The sequence below is a fragment of the Protopterus annectens genome, chromosome 14.part0 (genome assembly GCF_019279795.1).
Source record: "Protopterus annectens isolate FY-2018-M chromosome 14.part0, PAN1.0, whole genome shotgun sequence".
NCBI lineage: Eukaryota > Metazoa > Chordata > Ceratodontiformes > Protopteridae > Protopterus > Protopterus annectens.
Window position 1 is genome coordinate 445,590,463 of NC_056748.1, and position 24,900 is coordinate 445,615,362.

Genomic DNA, 24,900 nt, shown 5'->3' on the forward strand with positions numbered 1-24,900 from the left:
GCTGCATATTGATCAACAGGTTGAAGTAAACTCTCCAACTGTTAAAACAGAAACTGTTTAAAAAAAAAAGGGCCAGTGTACCTGCCTTTTTGGGTAAAATTCAGTCACTGGCTATTTTTACAATGACTAGATGCCAACAAAGAAGAAATCTGGAGAACCTGAGATGAAACCAGCCAGTAAAGAAGAGAAAACTCTGACTGGGGAGAATCCTGCAGCAGTTCAGTAAACTATTTATTTATTTGACATTTGTTGACTGGGTTAGTCTGGCTGGGACAAAGCCCTTTTTCAGTGGATACCTGGAGAGAAAAGCTACACAGTAATTACATACAATATGTTGAATAAGTATTAAGTTAATAAAACAAGAAAAAAGTACAAAGAATAAGTAAAGCAGATTAAGCATGCATGGCAATTAGAATCAACATTATAGCACATGTAGGTACAATGCATTGTTCAGAAATACAAATGGTTATAATAATAAGGAATACAAGATTGTTAAGAGTAGTTACAAATAAGTAAGAAAGAATTTCTAAAATTAATATTTAACTGATAACAAGTCATATAGAAAAAAAGGAAAGACTGGCGTAGCATATAAAGATAAAAAATAGAAGCAGTGAAAAGAATTTTAAAGAGCGTATAGAGGCAGATAGATAGAATAAAACAAAAAAAAGATAAAATAGCCAAGAGAGGTGAGTCAATCAGGTGGGACATAGTTTAGTTATGCTTAAGTGATTTTTTACTGCCTTTCTGAATAGGGATTTGGGTATAAGGAGACGGATGTTTACTGGTAATTTATTCCAGTTCGCAGCAGGCAGATAAAGGTTTTTTCCTAAGTTAATCATGGGTTTGTAAATGGACAGGAGATGTTCAGAGCTCCAGAGTGTTCTTGCAGAGGTGTAGTGGGAGATTATAGGTGATGCTAGGGCAAAAAGTGGGCTGGTAAAGAATAGAATTAATTATTTGGAGCTGAGGAAGGCGGAGGTTATGGGGAACTTCTAATCAGTTCAGTTTCCTGAGAACGAGGCAGTGATGAGATGAGTAAGGCATCTCAGCAGCAAATTTAGCTACCTTGTTATAAGTAGATTCTAGTTTAAAAATAAGTGTGGCCTGCAGATTGGTGAGAATTTGAGAGCTATAAAGAAGGGTAGGTAATAGGTAGGCATGAGAAAGAGCTATTTTAGCTTTGATTGAGAGAGAGTTTTTATTTCTATAAAGGAGACCAAGTTTTTGATTGGTTTTCTTAATGTTACTTAGAACATGTAGGTCAAATTTTAGTTGATCATTAATAATGACTCCTAGAAGTTTGGTGTGACTTTCAACTGAGATGATTGTGTCGTTATGGGAAGTGGATGGTGAAAGATGGTTTCAGGTGGGACATTATTGTAGGTAAAAAAAAAAGTAATGGCTTAGTCTTTGTTGGGTTTAGTATAAGATGGTTTTGGTTGAGCCAGTTCTCAACAGACAAGAAAGAGTTCTGTGTTATAGTTTGGAGTTCAGAAAAAGGAGTCAGCAAAGAAGATGACTGTGAAGTCATCTGCATAATGAACAAGTGAAGAGGGTGGGGTAGAGGTAGATGGTTGATTATTAAAAATATTAAATAGCAGAGGTCCTAGAAATGATCCTTGAGGAACTCCCATCTGAATAAGGCGTTCAGGGGATGTAGCAGAGTTCCATTTTACAGATTGGAAATGGTTGCAGAGGTAGCTAGAAAATCAGGAAATAGTGGTGGGAGATAGTTTTAATAGAGAGAGTTTATCTAACAGTAGAGGGTGAGATATGGTATCAAAACCTTTGAAAGATCAAGAAATAGACAAGAGACTAGTTTATTGTGATCTCTAGCATGTGAGATGCTATTTGTGAAAGAGATGAGGGCAGTAGAAGTACTTTGGCCAGGGTGAAAACCATGTTGAGTAGGGATGATTAGGTTTTCTTGAGTAAGATATTGTAGGATTTTGTTTGTGTACACATTTCTCTAAGATCTTGGACAGGGGTGATAGAATTGCTATGGGCCTAGTTATTTTGTGGGCTTATAAGCAACTTAGTGTTTATGAATATATTTTGTTTAAGCTAGTGTTTAAAAACTGGCCATACACTGACTAGATTGCTTGACTGTTTATTAAAGATGTTTGTAGATAGTGTTTTAAATGTGCCTTATTTGCTGCAGTACTACGTATACCAGGAATAATGAGAATGTTGTCTTTTGTTGTCTCTAAACATTAATTTTATTGATGCAGCTCAGATAGGTTATCTTTTAGTTGCTTGTGGTTCAACCGCTCATGCCATATCTGTTTGTAGCTGAATGTTTGTCTGTATATTCTAGTACTAGGCAGAAACGATACAGACTTTGTAAAAGTGCTCTTTTCAAACTTATACACCCTCAGAAGCAGTTTATCTGTAGTTCAAGGTGTGGGAGCAGAATATCCATGCCGAGGCTATAGTGGGTTTTTAAACTTGTGATCACAAGAACACCATAACTCCAGTGATCGGTAATGAGATGGTGAAACATGACTGTATGTGTGTGTGAGAAAATGCCCCCCATGTAATACACCTGGTGGTTAGAGGTACTCAGGCTCAAACCCTGTACCTTGAGTCTTGAGCACAGGGTAAAAAGAGTCTAAAGTCCCTAGCCGCCACCACCTGTGAGCTTTGCCCAGGTTTTGGTGCTAAGAGTTGAGAGCTATAGTGAGAACTGAATTTGTATTCCCCAGATTTTTTGTGCTAAGAGTTGAGAGTTATAGTGAGAACTGAATTTGTATTCCCTCAGTTTTTTGTGCTAAGAGTCGAGAGCTATAATGAGAATTGAATTTGTATTCCCCCAGGTTTTTTGAGCTAAGAGTTGAGAACCGTGGTGAGAAGTGAGAAATGAATTCAGTAAAATGATAGCCAGTTAGTTTCAGTCTTTCTTTTCTTCAGGAAGCTGCTGATTTAGCATAGTGGTATGTGCTCTGACTGTAGTACATAGGGTCCTGGGTTCAAGACTTACTAGTGAAATGCATGGTGGTAACAACATTTTATTCTAGCAACTTTACAAAATTATACAAGCAATGTTTAAAATGTGTCCCTGGTTTTTGGTCTTTTGCCCCCCCCCAAAAAATGAAATTGAAAATATGTGCAAGAAGCTGTGCAAGATGCCTATGTCTTACACTGCTGTCATTCTATTTATAGTGTGGGTGTGGAAGTAAACTTTTATGATGGAAATATTCTGAATTTGGCAGTTTTGTCATTATTGGTTCATGCATTTTGTTTCATTGCCTACAGTACAGTCTACTGGAAAAATGTTCGAACAATAAATTTAAAATGCGCTCTTTCTAACAAGTGTGCTGTAATATACAAGGATGCATGGATCGTGCCATCCCTACCAAAACCAAGACTCACTCCTCTAAGAGAAGGAAACCAGTTTGGTGGACCCCTGCCATAAACAGGCTCTACAATAGAAGGAGGAAACTAGATCAAAAAAAAAGCAATCCCAAGAAGGAAAGACATCCCTGATCAGTATCAGTAAGAAACTAAGGTCCCCTCATAAAATCATCCAAGGCTAACTTCGAAAGAAAAATAGCCAAAGATTCAAAAGATCACCACAAAACCTTCTTTAGCTATGTTAGGAATCTAAGTGGCAACTCATAGATATGCACTGAACTACTGCAAAATAGCACAAAATATGCTGAACCTAATGATATTGACAACATCCTGGCAGATAGATTCAGTGCAAACTTCACCCCCCTCTCACTCCCAAAAGGGCCCACAACAATACTGGAAAAGTGTAGTGTCCCAGAAATCACAGACACACAGGTGAATACAGCCCATTCAAAAGCCAAAAACACAGCGTCAGTGGGGCCAGATGGTGTCCCAGGCTGCTTCTTGCACAAACTACAGAACGAGCTAACCCCCCACCTAAACACATTGTTCAACCTCAGCCTCTCCACAGGCTATGTGCCCATAGAATGGCACACAGCAACGGTTATTCCTCTCCACAAAGGAGGGGCCACAACTGACCCTGGTAACTATCGCCCCATAAGCCTGACTAATCTGTTCTGCAAGGCTATGGAGAACATTATCATGGTACTCCTTAACAAAGACATTGGGAACCTCCAAACACTTGACCTGGCCCAGTTCGGCTTTGTTAAGGGCAGATCATGCCTACTAAACCTGGTTGACTTCTTGAGATAGTCATTAAAGCCATAGACAAGGGAAAGGTGGTTCACACAGCCTACCTTGACCTTGCAAAGGCTTTCAACACCATTCTCCGCTTGGGTATTACAGAAAAACTCACCAGCCTGAACATAAACCCCTATGTCACGAGATGGGTTGCCAACTGGCTTACAGACAGAACTCACACGGTAAGAATAGCGGGCTTCAGGTCCGACACTAAACCAGTCACAAGTGGTGTCCTGCAAAGCTCAGTCCTGGGACCCCTACTGTTCAGCATATACTTCTCAGAAGTACAGGCAAACACAGGAGGACTATGGCTAACCAAGTTCGCCGATGACTGCAAACTGGGAGCCATAATTGACTCTCCGGATGACACAGACATCCTCCAAAAGGGCCTAACTGAGACGGACAAAGTATCTTTCCGAATTATTCTAAAGGCAATTTTTTTGTTGGATGTGTCCTTAGAAATAATCACATCCAAATACTCTATTTTCTCATTAGAATGTTTGGCTGTAAATTTAAAAAATACACATATCTGATTGATGTGGTCCAAAAACCCATCAAGATCCACATTCAAATCATTCCATAAAATGAACACATCATCCAAAAAGCGACAATAGGTACACCATAAAGGTTTAAAAGCACTTGTGAAGATATATTTCTTTTCCCATGCATATAAATCCAAATTGGCATAAATGGGGGCACATGTTGCCCCCATTGCTACCCCTTGTGTTTGCCTATAGTATTTGCCCTCAAATGTAAAATAGTTGTTGGACGGAATGTGGTCCATAACAGCCATCAAAAAATTCAACATGGTATCAGAAAATGTAGTAAGTTCTCTAACTGCTTCATAGAATAAAGCCAAACCCTGCTTGTGGGGGATGGAAGTGAATAAGTCCACTGTGTCAACAGTGGAAAAAATAATGCTGTCATTGTACCAAGACTCATTAAATTTAGACAGGAAGTCCCAAGAGTCCTTTAGCAAATAGTCCACTAAACCAATAGTGTCCTTTAGAATTATATCTACAAATGTACAAAGGGTATATGTGGAACTATTCCATGCTGAAATAATGACCCTAAATGGGGGATCATCTATGCACTTATGTACTTTTGGGATGCCAAACGCTGTTGGGATAAGTGGATGTTCAGAGGTCAGGAAATTAAATAAATCCTCTGAAATGGCTCTTTGTAACAGAGAATCTTCTAAAAATAATTGGATTTTTCTATGCGCTAACATGACTTTGTTCCAAGATGCAACAGGGTATTTCTCATTGTCAGCAAAAATCATTGTAGGATTATTAATATATTAAATACTGTTAAACAAAACAACCCCCCCCCCACCCTTATCGGGTGAGACACCAAGCTTTATATACAAAGCTGGGAGGAATTTTAAATATTTGATAGAGCACACTTTCCATAACAAGACTATGTTCATTAAAGGAACTACTAAATGTGGTAGTTGCAATCAATGCTCCTACATCTTAGATAGTGACATGGCCTTGATAGCTGGGCATGATAGGGGCATTCCTCTTCACAAGGGTAATTGTAACACAAGAGGTGTTATATATATTTCAGTTTGCCAAATATGTTCATATTACTATATTGGCAAAACGGAAAGGAATTTTAAGACCAGAATATATGAACACCCTTATGCCATTAATAAGTGGGAATGTAAATAATGCATTATATAGGCACACACTAACATGTGAGAGAGATACAAGATTTAAGTTTGGCATTTTAGAATTTGTCCCACTGAATTTTAGAGGTGGTTGGTGGGAGCTTCAGGTTGACCTTAGAGAGTTTTATTGGATTATTAGATTAAATGCCACTGTTGAACCAGGGTTAAACGACCATATTTCCCTAGTTTCTGTTTTAAGAAAAGGAGCTTTAAACATCTGAATTTTATTGTATTTTGTATAATATATTATTTTTAATAATGTAAAATTTAACATTTTCTAAAGTTTTTTTGTGTGTATATTTAAAGTACAAGTGTTTTTAATGTTTTAGTGTCTATGTTTTTAAAATTGTGGAAGAATAATTGATTAATTGATTGTTTCATTGCATATAAAGGGTGTTGACTTGGAGCAATGTAATTTCTTCTGTTTCTTGTCCTGAGGAAGTCCCCGAGGTGTATACGGGGAAGAAAGCGCTTAACAATAAAGAGACTGGAGTAACATACTCTTTGTGAGCATTTTGTTTCATGTGTTGGGCTTATGGTGTAGCTACTTGCTCATATTGGCACCTTTGAAGTTTTATTTAGTTGTTTTTGGTGCCTTATCAAACAGATTTGTTGTTGTTATTTTCATTGTGAGACAGTATTGCTTTTACCAGATGTCTATTAGTGTTTGTGCATTGTTATGCTGTAAAAATAAAATCCAAATAATCATTGTAGAAGTAAAGCAGTATGCACACATTAGTGTTTATGGTAAATGGGGTGAAATAGCCAGGTAATGGGACATTGGAATGGCTGCAGGGGGACTGTGGTGCCATATTTTGATTACCTGTTCTTCAGTTATGTTTGAAAGTTGGTATCCCACAATTCCATTGGAGTGGATGAGGTTACGTAATTATGTATGCAAATTAGATGTTAATCAGCATACAGATTTGTACTTATTTTTCATGGGCCTTGTCCAGATTTTTGATGTTTCCAGGTTGAGAGGTATAATCTACAATCTTGCCATGCTGTCTGTATGATGAGCTACTAGTAGAGAGGCCTGTAAAGCTGAACATTTTGCTAGAACATGGTCAAAAATGTAAACATCTGGCTAATCTTACGTTTATCACTCCTGGCAAACCCTTAAAAAGGAAAAGATGTGCAAGATCAAGAAAAATAGGAACCAGGGCTGGAATTACAACCAGATTAAAAGCTGAACCTCATAGGCCTGCACTGCCTTCCATACTTCTGGCTAATTTACTCTCACTAGAAAGTAAGATGGATTACTTAAGGCTGGAGCTGTCTTCATGAAACAAGATAAGAAATAGTTGTTTATTTGTATTTAACAAAACATGGCTAAGTCCCTTTATCAATGACAGCACAGTAAATATAGAGGGAATGACTTTATTCAGACCTGATAGAATTCAATAAGTATGTGGCAGATCTCATGGATGGGGGTGTGTATATATATATATATATATATATATGTGTGTGTGTGTGTGTGTGTGTGTGTGTGTGTGTGTGAACAACAGTTGGCGTAGCAACAATGAAGTCATTTCCTCTTTCTGTTTGGAAAATATTGAATTCCTGTCTGTAAAATGCAGGTCATACTACCTGCCTAGAGAATTTAATAGAGTATGCATCATGGCAGTCTTGATCCCACCTAGTGCGAACACCAGTGAAGCACTGTGTACACTTTATCAGTCCTTAAGTGATCTCCAAAACAGGAACTCAGAGTTTGCACAAATATTGCCGTTACACCGACGATTTAATTTTTATTTGCCAAGGGGGTAAGCAAGAAGCTAATAATTTTATGCATGACTTACAGGAGAATGAGTTTCATTTAAAATTTGATGGTTTTCAGTTAGGTAATAAAGTGGATTTTTTAGATATTAGTTTAGAAGGAGGCAAGGATGGTAAAATCGTTACTAAAGTGTTTCGCAGATTTGAAGAGGGTTTATATTTTCTAGATGGACATAGTTTCCATCCCCCACATTTATTAAAATCTTTACCATATGGTGAATTTATAAGAGTAAAAAGATTATGTAATAATACAAATGAAATTGATAAAGAACTTGAAAAGACATCACAGTTATTTATTAAAAGGGGATATGACGCTGAGGATGTGCTATTTTCCCTAAATAAGGTTAGAAAAAGTGGTATGTGTAGGATTGATAAAAATTATAATAAATGTTATGATGAAAATCAAAAACTAAGACACTTAAGAAAAGTTTATATGGTAATGACTTATGATTTATTGTCAGAAGAGGTGAGGCAGATAATTCAATTTTATTGGACTTCTTTATTTAAATATAAAGATTTAATGGATATTTTTGAAAGAAATATTAATTTTTCATTTAAAAGAGGTAAAAATTTAAAAGATTTGCTGGTTCATGCAAGATTTCTTACCCCAAAGGTCAGTTTAAATATTAATGTGAATTTAATGGGAACCTACCCATGTGGAAGGTATATTTCATGCCAATATATAAGTAAAACATTTCAGAATATAAATGGCAGAAGTTTTGGACCTATAGGGAAATTTTCATGTAATACAGAAAGAATTATATATGCATTAAGATGTTCATGTGGATTATTTTATGTGGGGGAAAGTAAACGTGCCTTCAAGACAAGGTTGCAAGAACATGTCAGGAACATTAAAAATGAAAGAGTGGAAAGTCCGCTTGCAATGCATTTTAAAAGCCATCATAATAGTAATCCAAATGGTATATTAGCTACTGTTTTAGAACATATTGTTACTGTTGAAAGGGATGATAATGTAAAAAAGAAGTTTTTATATAAAGAAACAATTTTTATATTGAAGTATGGTACTATGGCCCCTGGTGGTATTAATGTAGAATGTAATTGGAAAGTCTTTTTATAATTAATGGAATGATTAGTTAATTGAATATTTAATTGTTTAATTGATGTTTTTATGGTATAAATATGTGCTATGTTGCTTTTGATAGTATTCTCCTTGGAAGGCGTACGCCAAAGCGCTAGAGACTATCCAATAAATTTGTGGTGGATCCTGTTTTTTGTCGTTATATTTCATTTCCTCTTTCTGTTTGGAAAATATTGAATTCCTGTCTGTAAAATGCAAGTCATACTACCTGCCTAGAGAGTTTAATGGAGTATGCATCATGGCAGTCTTGATCCCACCCAGTGCGAACACCAGTGAAGCACTGTGAACTCTTTATCAGTCCTTAAGTGATCTCCAAAATAGGAACTCAGAGTTTGCACACATAATTTCAGGTTTCTTTAACCAGATCAGCCTAAAGTCAGTACTACCCCACTGCCATCAACATGTTAATTTTGCCACAAAGGGAGTAAATACACTAGATAAGGTATATACGAACACTCAGCAGTCGTATAACGCAGCACCTTATCCACATCTTGGGAACTATCATCTTGCCATCATGCTGGTTCCTGTATATAAGCCACAGCTAAAATCTGGCAAACCAACAAGGAAAAAAATAAGGCTGTGGCCTCATGGAGCGGTCTCAGCACTGCAGGACTGCTTCGAGTGTACAGACTGGTCAGTGTTTAAGGCTGCAGCCTTGTCAAACAACCAAACTGACCTGGAAGCATTTACAGAGTTGGTTATAGCTTATGTCTCAAAATGTGTAGATGATGCAACTACCACCAAGTGTATCACTGTACGAGCAGACCAAAAACCATGGTTAACCAGTGAGGTGTATGAGCTCATAAAAGCACAAAATTCAGCATTCAGATCCAAGGACAAGAAAGCCCCAAAAGTAGCCAGAGGCAAACTGAGCAAAGGTATAAAGAAGCAAAGAGAAGCAAAGATCCAGGGTCACTTTAATGATCAAAATGATACCAGACATCTGTTGAAGGGCATACAAACCATAACTGACTACAAACCTGCATCAGCCTCTTGTGATGACAGCACTGAATTTGTGAATGATCTGAATAACTTCTTCAGCAGGTTTGACACGGAGAGCAAAACGGTGACAAAGAAACACCCTGTTGGTAAGGATTGAAGTAGTGCTGCGCCTAAACGCAATAGGTGTCCTAAGACCCTTGAGACGTGTCAACCCAAGAAAAGCAGCTGGCCTTGATAACATCGTGGGCAGGGTACTGAAAGACTGCACATCAGAATTGTCATTGGTGCTCATGAACATTTTCAGCACTGTGCCGCAACTAGCCTGTGTACCAAGGTGCTTGAAGAAGATGTCCATCATTCCATTACCCAAGAAACCACAGCAAACAACACTAAATTACTACCGACCAGTTGCTCTGACTTCAACAGTGATGAAGGGTTTTGAAAGGCTGATTAAAACCCACATAACCTCAAACATACCAGCAACTTTGGACACACTGCAGTTTGCATATAAGAAAAACTGCTGCACAGCAGATACCATCTCCCTAGCACTTCATGAAACCTTGACTCACTTGGAAGGTAAGAACTGCTATACCAGAATGCTATTCATTTACTTCAGTTTTGCCCTCAGCACTGTCATCCCTCAGAATCTAGGGAAGAAACTAGTACAGCTGGGCATCAGCACCCCATTTTGCAATTAGATCCTATGTTTCCTCACAAACAGGCCTCAAAAGGTTTATGTGGGTGACAACAGTTCTAGAAGCATAACTCTGAACACTGGAGTACCACAGGGATGTGTCTTGAGTCCTTTATTATTCACCTTGCTGACACATGACTGAGTGGCCAGACAGAAGTCCAATAAATTCACCAAATTTGCAGATGACACCATGACCATAGGTCTAATCAGGAATGGAGAGGATACAGCCTACAGAAGCAAGGTGGAACAACTGATAGGATGGTGTAAGCAACAACTTAGTGTTGATTGTTAGCAAAACCAAATAACTGATTGTGGACTTCAGACCGTGTCAGGAAGCACATAAATGTTTAGAGATAAGAGATGTCATTGGAGAGGGTCAAGAGCACAACATTTCTGGGAATACACATCTCAGAGGACTTTTCCTCATCAGAACACACCAATTACACTGTCAAAAAAGTGCAGCGATGGTTGCAATTTTTAAGGAAACTGAGAAAATCAAACTTGTCGAAGTCTATCCTCCAAGCATTCTGTAGGAGCACTACCAAGAGTATTTTTCCCCTGCATCCATTAGACAGTTGTACTCTGTTGACAAGTAAACCAGAAGAAACTCCACTCCTTCACCCCCACCCCCCAATCACCTAGGCATGAATATAGCTGTTTGATCAGGAATAGTTAGAGGCTCATCACATTCTAAAAATTTTACTAATTTTGCACTGTTCATATGAGTGCAATATAGATAATCAATGTCCATATTTGAATGTTCAGTTCTGTCTGTTCCTCACCATGTACACTTATACAAGAAATTCAAGATTGCAATACACACTGTGCAATATCTATATGTTTCATCTATTTCTATTTATATGTTATGTTTTTGTGATGTCAAATTACTGTATTTACTAAAATATTTTCTGTATGTACAGTGGATATAAAAAGTTTACACACCCCTGTTAAAATGCCAGGTTTTTGTGATATAAAAAATGAGACCACAATAAATAATTTCAGAACGTTTCCTACCTTTAATGTGGCCTATAACCTGTACAATTCAGTTGAAAAACAAACAAATCTGTTAGGGGAAAATATAAAAAAATAAAAAATGTACAATAAACTGGTTGCATAAGTGTGCACACCCTTAAACTAATACTTTGTTGAAGCATCCTTTGATTTAATTATAGCATTCAGTCTTCTTTGGTAGGAGTATATCAGCATGGCATATCTTGACTTGGCAATATTTGCCCACTCTTCCTTGCAAAAGCACTCCAAATCTGTGAAATTGCGAGGGCATCTCTTGTGCACAGCCCTGCTCAGGTCACCCCACAGATTTTCTATTTGATTTAGATCTGGGCGCTGGCTGGGCCATTTCAAATCTTTAATTTTCTTTTGGTAAAGCCATTCTTTTGTTGACTTGGATGTATGCTTGGGATTATTGTTGTTGTGTTGAAAGGTGAAATTCCTCTTCATCTTCTGCTTTTTAGCAGATGCCTGAAGGTTTTGGGCCAAAAGTGACTGGTATTTGGAACTATTCATAATTCCCTCCACCTTGACTAAAGCCCCAGTTCCAGCTGAGGAAATGTGACCCCAAAGCATGATACTGCCAGCACTATGCTTCACAATGGGAATGGTGTTCTTTTGATGATGCAAAGTGCTGTGTTTGCGCCAAACGTACCTTTTGGAAATATGGCCAAAAAGTTCAACATTGGTCTCATCAGACCATAACACATTTTCCTACATGCTTTTGGGAGACTTGATGCATTGTTTTGCAAATTTTAGCCAGTCCTGGATGTTTTTCTGTGTAAAAAAAGACTTCTGTCTTGCAACCCTACCCATAGCCCAGACATATGGAAAATACGGGAGATTGTTGTCACATGTAGTACACAACCGGTACTTGCCAGAAATTCCTGCAGCTCCTTCAGTGTTGCTGTAGGTCTCTTGGCAGCCTCCCTGACCAGTTTTTGTCTTGTCTTTTCATCAGTTTTGGAGGGACGTCCAGTTCTTTGCAACATCACTGTTGTCCCATATTTTCTCCACTTATGACTGTCTTCACTGTGTTCTGTGGTATATCCAATGCTGTGAAAAATAATTTGAACCTTTCTCCTGATATCTTTCAACAGTGAGATCCTTTTGATGTTTTGTAAGCTCACTGTGAACCATGGCTTTTGCTGTAGCAGGCAACTGAGTAAATGTCAGGAAAATCCTAGTAGGACAACTGAACTTTATTTGGGGTTAATCAGAGTTTTTAACTGATGGCAAGTGTATACCCAAGAAGAATGAATGCTGTAATTAAATCAAAAGGTGCTTCAAAAATGTATTAGTTTAAGGGTGTACACACTTATGCAACCAGCTTACTGTACATTTTTTATTTTTTATATTTCCCCCCTAACAGATTTGTTTGTTTTTCAATTGAATTGTACAGGTTATAGGTCACATTAAAGGTGGGAAAAGTTTTGAAATGATTTATTGTGGTCTTATTTTTTTATATCACAAAAACCTGGCATTTTAACAGGGGGTGTGTAAAATTTTTATATCCACTGCATGTCCTTGCAATGGGAACGAAGCAATGCAATTTCATTCAGCTACACTGTGGTGTACTTATGAGTGAAAATAAAGTTTGATTTTTGACTTTGACTTTATGTTCTCATCTGATGCTTCCCTCTCATATTTGCTGCTAAAATTACTTTATGTTTGTTTTTTACTGTGTTAGCAATATTTACATATTGTATTAATTGTGTTTGGGATTATCTACATTCTGTGATTACTCTGTGAATTTCTTCACCCCGGGCTATACCTGCAAATGGTCTGTTGTAATCAGTGTACTACCACGGTAAACAAACTAAAAACACATATACATACATAAATTGTATGGCAAGGTCCTTGCACAGTTGCAATTTTCTTTTTCCACTTTCAGTATTTCAGCTTAAGTTTCTATTTTCTCAGCTAGTCATTGTAGCATTATGACCTCCCCATACCCAGTTACTATCATTTTCATATTTTTTTTTAATCAACAAAAAGAATATCTTTAGTTGACCTCATGATATACTGCGAACAGCAGACACACCCTTAACCTTGTCATTCACCACAAGGCGTCCCAGTGAGCAAGTTTTTACAGATTTGATGAAATTAGATATTTTCTAAAAACATATTATAATTGCTTCCAGGACATTGGTTCCAGGGATATAACATTCTGGACTTGGTTCTCACCAACATGGGCAACCAGTGCACCAGTCCCATAGTATGTTCTTCCCTGGTGAGATCAGATCATCGGACTGTCGTGTTCAAAGTTTCTATCCCATCCAGCTCCCCCCCCCCCACCAACCGTAATCAAACTAAAAACTTCTCAAAAGATGACTACAGCCTCCTAAGAGAGAGTATCTGTAGCTTTACACCACCTCCCCACTCAGAGGATGCAGACAACTATGCTGAACAGTATGCCAATGCAGTATCCAAGCACCTGTGCAAATGCATGTACTCAGCCATACCCAACAGAACTAAAACTGTTCCTCAGGAAAACAGAAACCTGCTTGCTGGACATCCTCTATCAACAGGCTTTACAACAAAAGGAGGAAACTGTTGTCTAAGGGTAAAAAAGAACAAATTCCAAATTGAAAAACCTCCCTTGTTAGTCTCAACAAGCAAATTAGATCACTGGTGAAAACCTCCAAAGCCAATTATAAATCGAAACAAGCCTCCAAAACAAAGGGAAACCACAAAGCCTTCTTCGGTTACACCCAGAACCTCCATGGCAAAGCCCATGTTTGTTCCAAATTAGTACTTAGCAATATCAGCTACACTGATCCTGTTGACTTAGCCAACCTACTAGCAGATAGGTTCAGTGCAAATTTCACCCCCCTGTCCCCCCCAAAGGCCCTTTCAACATCCCCTGATACTTGTCCCGCACCTCACATCTCCATAGATCAAGTGTTAAAGGCCCTATCCAAGGCAAAGAACACAGCTTCCATGGGACCTGGTAGTATCTCAGACTGTATTCTGCACCATCTCCAGTAAGAACTGGATTTGCCATTGAGCACCCTATTCAACCACAGCCTAGGTCCAGCAGAGTGGAGAACTGCCATTGTCATCCCCTTGCACAACGGTAGTGCCACTACTGACCCCGGAAACTTTCGCCCCATTAGCTTGACAAGTCTGATCTGTAAGGCCATGGAGCATATTATTATGGATCTTTTAAACAAGGAGATAGGCAGTGTCCAAGCACTTGACCCCAGAGTTTGGATTCATCAAGGGCTGATCATGCCTGTTGAACCTGGTTGACTTCTTTGAGACTGTCACCAAGGCCCTGGAGGAGGGAAAGTCAGTACATACAGCTTACCTTGACTTGGCCAAGGCCTTTGACACAATCCCCTACTTGGGCATAATCAAAAAGCTAACTCAACTTAGTGTAAATCCTTATCTCATCAGCTGGGTGGTCAACTGGCTCACCGACAGGGCTCTCAAGGTCAAAATAGGTGCCGCCACCTCCGATACCAGACCTCTCAGTAGTGGAGTTCCCCAGGGACCCCTACTGTTTGGCATCTACTTCTCAGAGGTTCAGGCAAAGACAAAAGGCTTGTGGCTGACCAAGTTTGCGGACAACTGTAAGTTGGGTGCTGTCATTGACTCCCCATATGATGTTAACATACTGCAAGAGGGTTTCATGGCAACTAATGACTGGTGCCAAAGTCATGGCCTCAAGCTAAATGCAGAAACAAAAAGTATCATCATACCATTCTGCAAATACATGGCCCCTACTGATTACCACATCAGTGGCAACCCCATAAACACAGCCTGTGGTGAGAGACCTGGGTGCTCAGGTTGATAACAATGTCACATTTGACCATCATGTAGCAGCAGTGGTCAAAAAAGTCTTTTACTTGGTTCATCTCTTAAGTAAAGGGATTGTATCCAGAAAAAAGGAGGTTATTCCACTCTATACTCCTCCCTCATTAGACCAATATTTGAGTGTAACACCCCCATTTGGTATGTACCTCTCCAAACATCTGCACCAAATGGATAGGCAACAGAAATACCTCACAAAGAGAATCCATGGCCTCCAACACCTGTCCTATGCAGACAGGCTCAAATCATTATCACTCTACTCAGTATCATATAGATTGCTCAGAGATGGTCTGTGTCTCACCTACAAGGCAATCTTGGACCCTGCCTTACTAGAGGTGCTCCATATCAGTAAGTCTAACTCCTCATTCATTACCCGCTCGAAAGGCCCAAATCTAATATGTGACTTCATCAAAACCTGCTGGAGAGACAGGTTTGTTTCCCAGAGGCTGCCCCATCTCTGGAATAGACTTCCCATATATGTCAAATAGAGTTACCTCACTGACATTCTTCAAGCGCAACCTTGAAGAGTGGATGGGAAACCACAAATTTGTCCCAGGGGTTCCATTGGTGTCTTTCATTGACAGGGGGTGACAGGTGATGACTGAGGTTTCTATTTGGGGATAAACTCTTGGCTAGGCTTATAAGGGTCCCAGGACCATTAGCCTAGTAACCTCTTATCCTATGATTGGACATGCCTGATTCAGAGGGGTGCTGGCCATGGACATCAGGCTTAAGCTTTTCAATGAGTTGTGGCACTTACTATGGTACAGCTGCAGCAGTTTCTAGACATCTTTCATGTGGAAGCTGAGAACAGAATGAAGTGGTCACTAGCTGAAGATCCACTGAGAAAAAAAAATTGCACCACTGAAATTCTAGCAGCTAATATGATACTAGCAGAGAACAGCCATCAACCCTGTGTAGTCAGGTCTTCAACTAATTGCTCATGAGGCTTTCTACATAGACTGCTTACTAACTTCTCATGAGGCTTTCCACATAGATTGCCTTTTAGTTGTTTAGATCATCTAGTCATTTAAATCTAAAATTACAAGCATCAAGAAGTGGTAGAATGCATTTACTGGAAGCAGATGCATATGTGTTGGTAGCACCTGTAACCTCCTTGCCCTTTAGATTTCTCTCAGAAACTGATAAGCTTGATAGTGAGTAGTAGAAAAATGTGTTGTCAGTCTCTTCCAAGAATTTCTGGGCTGACATGTGCAATTAGTCTAAATCTGTAAACTGAGCACCTGAGAATGAGTGGAAAAATGCAAGGAGAGGATACCCTGCCCTGAATTCTTTGCTTTAGTGTTGCCTAGAGTTCCATACTGTACATATTTTTCAGCAAGGGGTGTTTTTTCACTAATTTTCTGTAGAAGCACTGCATGTGGCTAGTAAGTATGATAGGTAAAGACAGATTGCAAAGAGTTGAGGGATGTTAAATTTACTCAGTTCAAGAGGGTGCGGGCCAGACATTGGGCTTAACCAAGTCGAGAGTTTCCTATAGACTATATCATATTTGTTGCGTGTGAAACTTTTTCCCATGCTACACTTTTGTGAGGTAATTAGTTTGTGAGCTATTTCCCCTTGCTCTCCAGTAAGTGACAGTGCTGCTAGACCATCAGAACAATAACTCATGTTGTGCAGGTGTAGCTGTGAGACTGCTACTCTTAAGTAAGTTAAACCCATTGTCTAAGAATTACAGTGAGGACATGAACAAGACTCAGTCATGTATTGCTGTGGTGACTGCCTCCTGTAGATGTACATGGCACATGACTGAGGTCTTCTGAGATATGGGGAACAAAATAGGGAAGAACAGGTGTAGGCAGAAGAGGAACTTAAGTCAATGTTTTCTTAGTATTTGGCTCTGTGTTTATGTATTCCAGGTGCATCTAGTATTTTTAAGGAAGGAAAAGGCCATATATTTTTGGTGTTTATTAGGTCATCGAAATGTTATTCCATTGAACACCTATTCATTGACCAGTAATCAGTGAAAACCTTTTTAGTGATTCGCTGAATTTACTAAGGGCAACAAAATAGTTGGCTGAAGCACAATGGACAACTACAGAACGTTGTCCTTTTCTCCACTATAGTGCAATCTCAGAGTTGGTAGGGGGTGTGGGGGGCAAAGCCCCCCACTTGGGTCATTTCAGGTCAGTTGCAAGTTGGTCCATTGTACTTCATGCAACTATTTTGTTGCCCTTAGTAAAGTCAGTGAATCACTGACGTAGTTTTCAGTGATTAGGGGTCGATGAACATTTCAGAGAACTAATATAGACCTTTTTTTCCCTAAATAAATATATAGTTTTGTAGTAGCATTGTAATGTCAAACAGGAAGAGGAATACCTGTGGTACACTGCAGCAGTGCATAAAAAATCATATAGATAGAATATAGAAACTTAATAAATTATTACATCCTGATTTATTTTATTATGCGCACACCTCATCAAAATGATGTTTTTTCCCTTTCCCCTATGTTTTGTGACCTCGGGTTTGAAGATATATATGTATACATACACATACACACACAAATAGATATACGAGTCCTCACTACACTCTAGCAGAATTGTTTTTTTTTTTTAAACTTTTAAAACTCTTCCTTTAGAGTTTATATGTCAGTGAATGTATGTAAGTGTGTGTGTGTGTGTGCGTGCGTGCGCACATACACACACACATTATATATATATATATATATGTACCTACACACGCATACATACTCACAAATACATACATATGGGTTCCTAACTTTAGATCCACAACACAAATTGCTGTTCCACTAACCATTGAAAGCCAAACATCAAAAACACACTACATCAATTCGCAAGTGATCAAAAAACAAATGAAAAACACATTTTTTTAAGAGGGCAAACCCTTCTACACCCCCACACCCTCTGCTAAATATATATACCAACTCTGGGATTGCACTACAGTGGGGAAAAGACATATTCTGTAATACCCACTGTACTATCTCTACATTAAAATGCTGTCATTGTTTGAACAGCTGATTTTTGAACAGTTTTGTTGTTTTTTCCCAACTGTTGCTGACAATTGAAGAAAGACTCATTGAAGAAAGACTGTGCTCCATATCTATGTGTGTGTGTGTGTGTGTGTGTGTGTGTGTGTGTGTGTGTGTGTGTGTATATATATATATATATATATATATACACACACATACACACACGTATAAAATTATCTTATGAAATATGGGATGCACAAATGAGAGAAGAAACGACTGAGCTGTTTTTTATCAAATGCAAAAACACAGAAAATGAAAAAAATCTGTAGATGACTGCAGACTTGGTGCCATCATAAACTCCCTAGAGGACATTAAGATCTTCTAAGAGTGCCTGTCCCAAAAAAATAGCTAGTTTCAAAACCATAAACTAATACTAAATGCCAAGAGGTGTATAATTGTATCCTTTGGCAAGCATGACTCCCTTTGTAACTATCACATTGATAACACAACCCTGAAAATTGAGTCTGTAGTTAGGGATATGAGGACAATTTGACAGTGAACTGTTCTTTGATCACCTTGTATCCAGTAAATAAGGAAGTCATTTTTCTTTTCACAGCTTATATCTAAAGGTATTGCATCCAGATCCAGGGATATAATTGCTCCACTGTACGCTGTACTCATTAGGGTGAGCATTGAGTATAATTCCCATTTTCTGTGTGTACTTGTTTGAACACTTGTAACAACTGGAACTACCAGAATACTTTCTCTCTAAATTAATCAAAGGCTTAAATTGTAAAAGCTTTGCAGACCAATCCAAAACCTTGTTCCTCTTCTCAGTATCATACAGGATATTGAGAGGTTACTTGTGCATTGTGTATACAACTTAAACGGACCTTTTTCTCTCAGACCTGTTGCAAATTTGCAAGTTCAATGTTATTGTAAACATCCACTCAACGGATCTCAATCTGGTTTGCAAAATAAATAGAACTTGCTGGGGAGATAGGAGTGTATCACAAAGAATGCCACTTCTTTTGAACTGTCTTCCACTTCACATAAAGAAAAATACTTGTGTTACTCTACTCAAATGTATTTTGGACAAATGGATGAATAACAGTAAACTCATCCCCATTTTAGCACCCCTGTACCTCATGGATAGGGGAAATGTAAATGTCACAACATATCCTTGTTTATCTTTTCTCTGGAGTATTAGGGCTGAAAACTACCATGGAAATGTAAGACCCTCACAGATCAATAGCCTTGTAAGCTACCTATGAACTCATGAAACTCAAAAGTGACTGACAGTGATTCTTAGATACTTAATTCAGTGTTTTAGAATTGAATTGACCTCTGTTTGTGGGATAGAATGGAGCATTGCACTTTTAGGACTGACCTCCATTCGTGGAGTGGAGCACAGGACTTTGGTTCAACACACACACACACACACACACACACACACACACACACACACACACACACACACACACACACACAGAGACACAGACACACATACATACATATACACACACACACACACACACACACACACACACACACACACACACACACACACACACACACACATACACACACATGCATACATACATACACACACACACACACTTGAACTTCCTAGTTAAATGCAGGTAAACAGTACAATTGCAGCCTTTGAGATGATAAGCAAATGTTCCTCCATGCCAATGGACATTTGTCTGTACTGAGAGGAAAATACTCCTCTCATTGTTTTGAATGTAGAGCAAATAAGAAAAGACTTAGAGTGGAACAGGTAAAAGAGAACAGCCAAGCAGAAATGGGACAGTTTCGTTTTCTTTTCTTTTTATAATGTTTATGAAGCTTCCTAGCTAGCAGTGGGTTCTTAGGCAACTGCCTAGGTCACGTTGTGCTGGATCTGGCCACGGAGGGTGGTGGTGTAAGGCACTGAACTATGCAGTGCAGAACTACTTAGTTGAGCAATTAATAATCATGATCGTTCTCAGAAGTGCTACATCTCATTAGGTAGGAATATGCTTGCCTGTGAAGTGATAAATGGTGCAATGGCACAACCCATCTGACAGGAGCAGAGAAATCCTGTGCTTTTATACTGCAGTCTATGAATTCTAGTCTCAGACTGGAGCCAACTGCATTTGATACATTTTACCAGATAGCTGTAAATTGCTTTTGTCTGTTAAACTGGAACCATTGTAAATTTGGTAGCATACAAAAGGCTGGAGCGTCTTCTGCGTGGAGACATGCGTGAATGGGCGTACCTTCGTTGAAGGTTGTGCGTCAGGCCTGGCAAGCCGGTATGTAAAAATCAACTGCCAATCATTAGCGGATCGGAGTTCCGCTGTGGTGACCCCTAACCGGGAAAAGCCGAAAGACACAAACAAACAAAAGGCTACATAGTAAACTAATGCATGGAAAGAAAGTGTATGATACTTGTATTTGTCTTGCAGCTAGTGTTTCATATAGCCCCTTTTTGTCATTCTGAAGTATATTTCCAGCAAGAGGCCTGACCCAATCATCTTTCTGACCTACTTTTGCTTCTTCAAATAATGTTTATTTTCCATGCATATTTCAGGAGACAGCTGACATAATAATGTTTTGTTTTTCAGTGTAGCTTGAAAGACTATATGTATAAGTTGTAAACAGTCCTTATCCACCAGTCATAGGTTTTAGTCCTACTGTATCTATATAATTTTTAATTCTGAGCAAGTCCCTTACCATTGCTCTTGGGTCATTTTTGAAAAAAACACAGTTTTTTGGACACACTGTTTAATAAAAAGAACATTACAGACTAAAGTGAAAAGAAAATGATTTTTTAAAGATACACAGATAGAAATTTCTTACTTTGAAAATAAAGGGATTTGATTCAGATTCATAACACATTTTTTTTTAATCTCAGGAGACTGAAGTACTACAAAGAAAACTGCAGTCTGAAGAGTTAGAGAAGGAGGCAGCACTACAGCAATACATAATGAAGAACCAGAAGCAAGTTACAAATGGTGTGGGGCTTGCTTATGAATTCAGAGTAGTAGATGAAGAAAGGCGTGTCTCTGTAATTCTACAGGAAGCTCTGCACAAGTGTGAAAAAATAATAAGTCTGCAGAGGCAAAGGTGAGGATGTGAGAAGATTAGACTGGTGTTTTGTTTCACTTGTGCTGCCTTTGAGTCTGTCTTACTGCTGCTTCTAAATTATATACTGTTGCATAGCATGCTAATATTACAAATAAAGGTCTAGCCCCAGCTTCATTAAAGCAGTGAATATCTCATGAACCAGTGAATCTTAGTCACGGCTTTCCCATTGAGAGCTGTAATTGTGTGAGGTGCAGAGTTTTGTTAGCCTTCTCCTGTTAATAACGCATAATAACAGTCTGACTCTTAAAGTGGAAGCATACATGCTACTCTGAAGCAATTACTGACGACTAAATGGGATAAGCATGCTTTTTGGATTTATTATTGAAAAGAGTACAAGATGTTAAGCTTGTTTGTCTTTATAAGGATACAAATATGTGCATTTGTGGCATGATTTAAGCTACAAATAATATACGAGGTGAGATACAGCAACAGCCTAGGCAGTGCAGTTCAGAATTTCTAAGGAACTTCAGAATAATGCATAGTAAAAGGGAAAGGGCAGTAACTATTTTGGAAGATAAGACAAGCTGTCTTTATGCGCCACCATGTTCTTAATTTCTTTGTAGTAGGTATGACAGTGGTAAGATCTGCCCTACTCTTAATAGTGATGCTATACTAGGAATATGACAGTGGTATACAACACTGGTTGATAATGAGAGATACATGCAGAACATGGTCATAGCCAAGTGTGGAATGTTCATCAGATGGCATTCCCTCCCACCATGTTTAGAAACTCACAAAAGAAAAATAACAGAAACAAGAAACAAAGCCTTACCCTCCCTACTTATTGTAATCAGACTAAAATATATTTTGCTTTTATTCTGCTGTATTTATTACTGCTTGTTAGTAGCCTGATTAAATTTGTCTGTTATTCTAAGCCTCATAGTTTTGGTTGTAGAACTTGGGCTTCAGGCCAGTTATTTTACATTTAAGAAAGTTTTTGTGGTCTACACTGTGTGGACAAACTTATCAAAACCCTGCCTCCATAAGTCCATCCAAGTTTCAGAACACTATGTCTGTATTCCCATCACTTTCTCCTGCCAGCCTGGTTGACATGGGCATACTGAAACAGTCTAACAACTGCCTCATGTTCATTGACAACCCTCTTCTCCTAGCACATAATTCTTCTACTTGCAAGAAATGCATCTATGTCAGTAACCTGGAATCCATGCTCTCTAGCTCCTGACAATGCCAGCACAAACACCACACCACCCACATCACATAACCAAGCACAATGTACACCCACCTATGCAGAGGTCCTAAATAAAAATTACCTAAACAGCAGAGACCTCCAAAACACACTGAAAACCTTCCACACACAATACCAAACACTTCACAGACAGCAGGCAACACAGCAGTGTCTCACAAACACAGCCCATAAGGCATAACAATAAACCAACACAGCCCATAAGGCATAACAATAAACCAAACATACTAGTCATTGGCAATGCAGTTGTGAGACACACAGATGTCCACCTCACCAGGCTCAACAAGGAGAAGGTCACGATCAGTTTTCTGTTAGATGCCAGAATCTGCCACATCATGCAACCACTTAAGTCTCTGCACAACAGGTACAAGTATGACTTTGTCATTGTCCATGTTGGTGTGAATGACTTGAGATGTACCTCACTGGACTGTATGAAGAGAGACATGATTGAGCTCTCAGAGTATGTGTCCCCAGCAAGTATGACCCTAGCCCTAAACAGCATTTTGCCTTCACCAAGAATGATGCCACAATACCAATAAAAAATAATTGATGTCAACAATTGGCTTAGTTTCTAGTGTCATTCCAAGAGGACCCAGTATCTGTCTGCCTAGGATGACATGGTTCACAGGCCTCAGTGCTTTGTCAGAGATGGCCTCCACTTGTCACTCCTGGGATTCAGGATTCTGGCCAAGGCTCTTGCTTCCCAATTGTGCCTTTTTTAGGCAATGTCCAAAAGACAAATCTTCCAACATAAAAGATCTGTCAAAAAGCAAATTGAAGGTAATGGCGCTTAAGGCTAGCAGCCTTAACCTGAAAATGCACTCACTGGAGGCTCTCCTAGCACTGGAAGATGCTGACATTTGTGCAGTCATGGAAACTTGGTTCAAGGCTGTGGAGAACACCCCTACCTTACCAGGCTGTACCTCATTCCACACATGCTGACCCCAAAATGAGGTCGGGAAGACTAAGGGTGGAGTCTCTATTTTCATTAAAAACAACCACACCTCCAGACTGGTTTGCCAGCATGATATGCTAGAACCACTCCAGGTGCAACTGACAAATTGGCAAGACACCCATTCAAGTTGTAGCCAGCTATAAAGCCCCCTGCATGACTCAAGACACCTACTCTTCCTACCTGGACCTACTTGACTCTGTCATGGTACCCCCTAACAGCCTGATCCTGGGTGACTTCAACTACCCCACCATAGACTGGGTGAACTATTCCTGCTCTAATGCACTCACCCAACGATTCCTTGACTTCATCAGTTCTAACACATTAGACCAGCTTGTCTCATCCCCCACAAAGGGAGATAACATTCTAGACTTGGTTCTCACCAACATGGGTGACCGCAGCACCACCCCCATAGTACGCTCTTCCCTGGTGAGATCAGACCATGAGTCTGTCTCATTCGAAGTTTCTAACCCATCCAACCCCCCCACTCCCCAGCTGTAACCAGGCTAAAAAACTTCTCAGAAGCTGGTTACAACCTAATAAGTGAGGGTATCAGCTTCACACCACTGCCCCCTCAGAGGATGCAGACAACTATGCTGAACAGTACACCAGTGCAGTATACAAGCACCTCTACAACTGCATGGACTCAGCCATACTCAACAGAACTAAAACCTGCTCCTCAAGGAAACACAAACCTGTCTAGTGGACATCCTCTATCAACAGGCTTTACAACAAAAGGAAGAAACTGTTGTCCAAGGGTAAAAAGGGACAAATACCAAATTGGAAAAACTCCCTCCTCAGCCTCAAGAAAATTAGATCACTAGTGAAAACCTCTAAAGCTAATTATGAATTGAAACTAGCCTCTGAAACAAAGGGTAACCACAAAGCCTTTTTCAGTTACATCAAGAACCTCCATGGCAAAGCCCAGGTTTGTTCCGAATTAGTTCTCAATGGTACCACTTACACTGATCCTGGTGAATTAGCCAACCTGCTGGCGGATGGGTTCACTGCAAACTTCACCCCCCTGTCCCCCCAAAGGCCCATTCGACATCCCCAATACTTGTTTCACATCTCACATCTCCGTAGATCAAGTGTTAAAGGCCCTATCCAAGGCAAAGAACACAGCTTCCATGGGACCTGATAGCATTCCGGACTGTATTCTGCACCATCTCCAGCAAGACCTATCCTCACCATTGAGCGCCCTATTCAACCATAGCTTAAGTACAGGCTGCATTCCAGCAGAGTGGAGAACTGCCATTGAAATTCCTTTGCACAAAGGTGGGGCCACTACTGACCCTGGAAAGTATCTCCCCATTATCTTGACAAGTCTGATCTGTAAGGCCATGGAGTGTATTATTATCGACCTCATAAACAAGGGCATATGCAATCTCCAAGCAGTTGACCCCACCCAGTTCAGATTCGACAAGGGCAGCTGTTGCCTGTTGAACCTGGCTGACTTTTTTGAGACTGTCACCAAGGCCCTTGATGAGGGAA

The 24,900-nt window shown here is 39.4% G+C and overlaps 1 protein-coding gene across 1 annotated transcript in view; it reads left to right on the top strand.

The window, feature by feature from the left end:
- The window catches only part of EVC2 (EvC ciliary complex subunit 2), a 1,983,677-nt gene that overhangs the window by 1,564,033 nt on the left and 394,744 nt on the right, over positions 1 to 24,900 (top strand). The window contains exon 18 of the mRNA XM_044056208.1: positions 21,018 to 21,229. Coding sequence (XP_043912143.1) covers positions 21,018 to 21,229 — 212 coding nt within the window. The remainder of the gene's footprint in view (positions 1 to 21,017; positions 21,230 to 24,900) is intronic.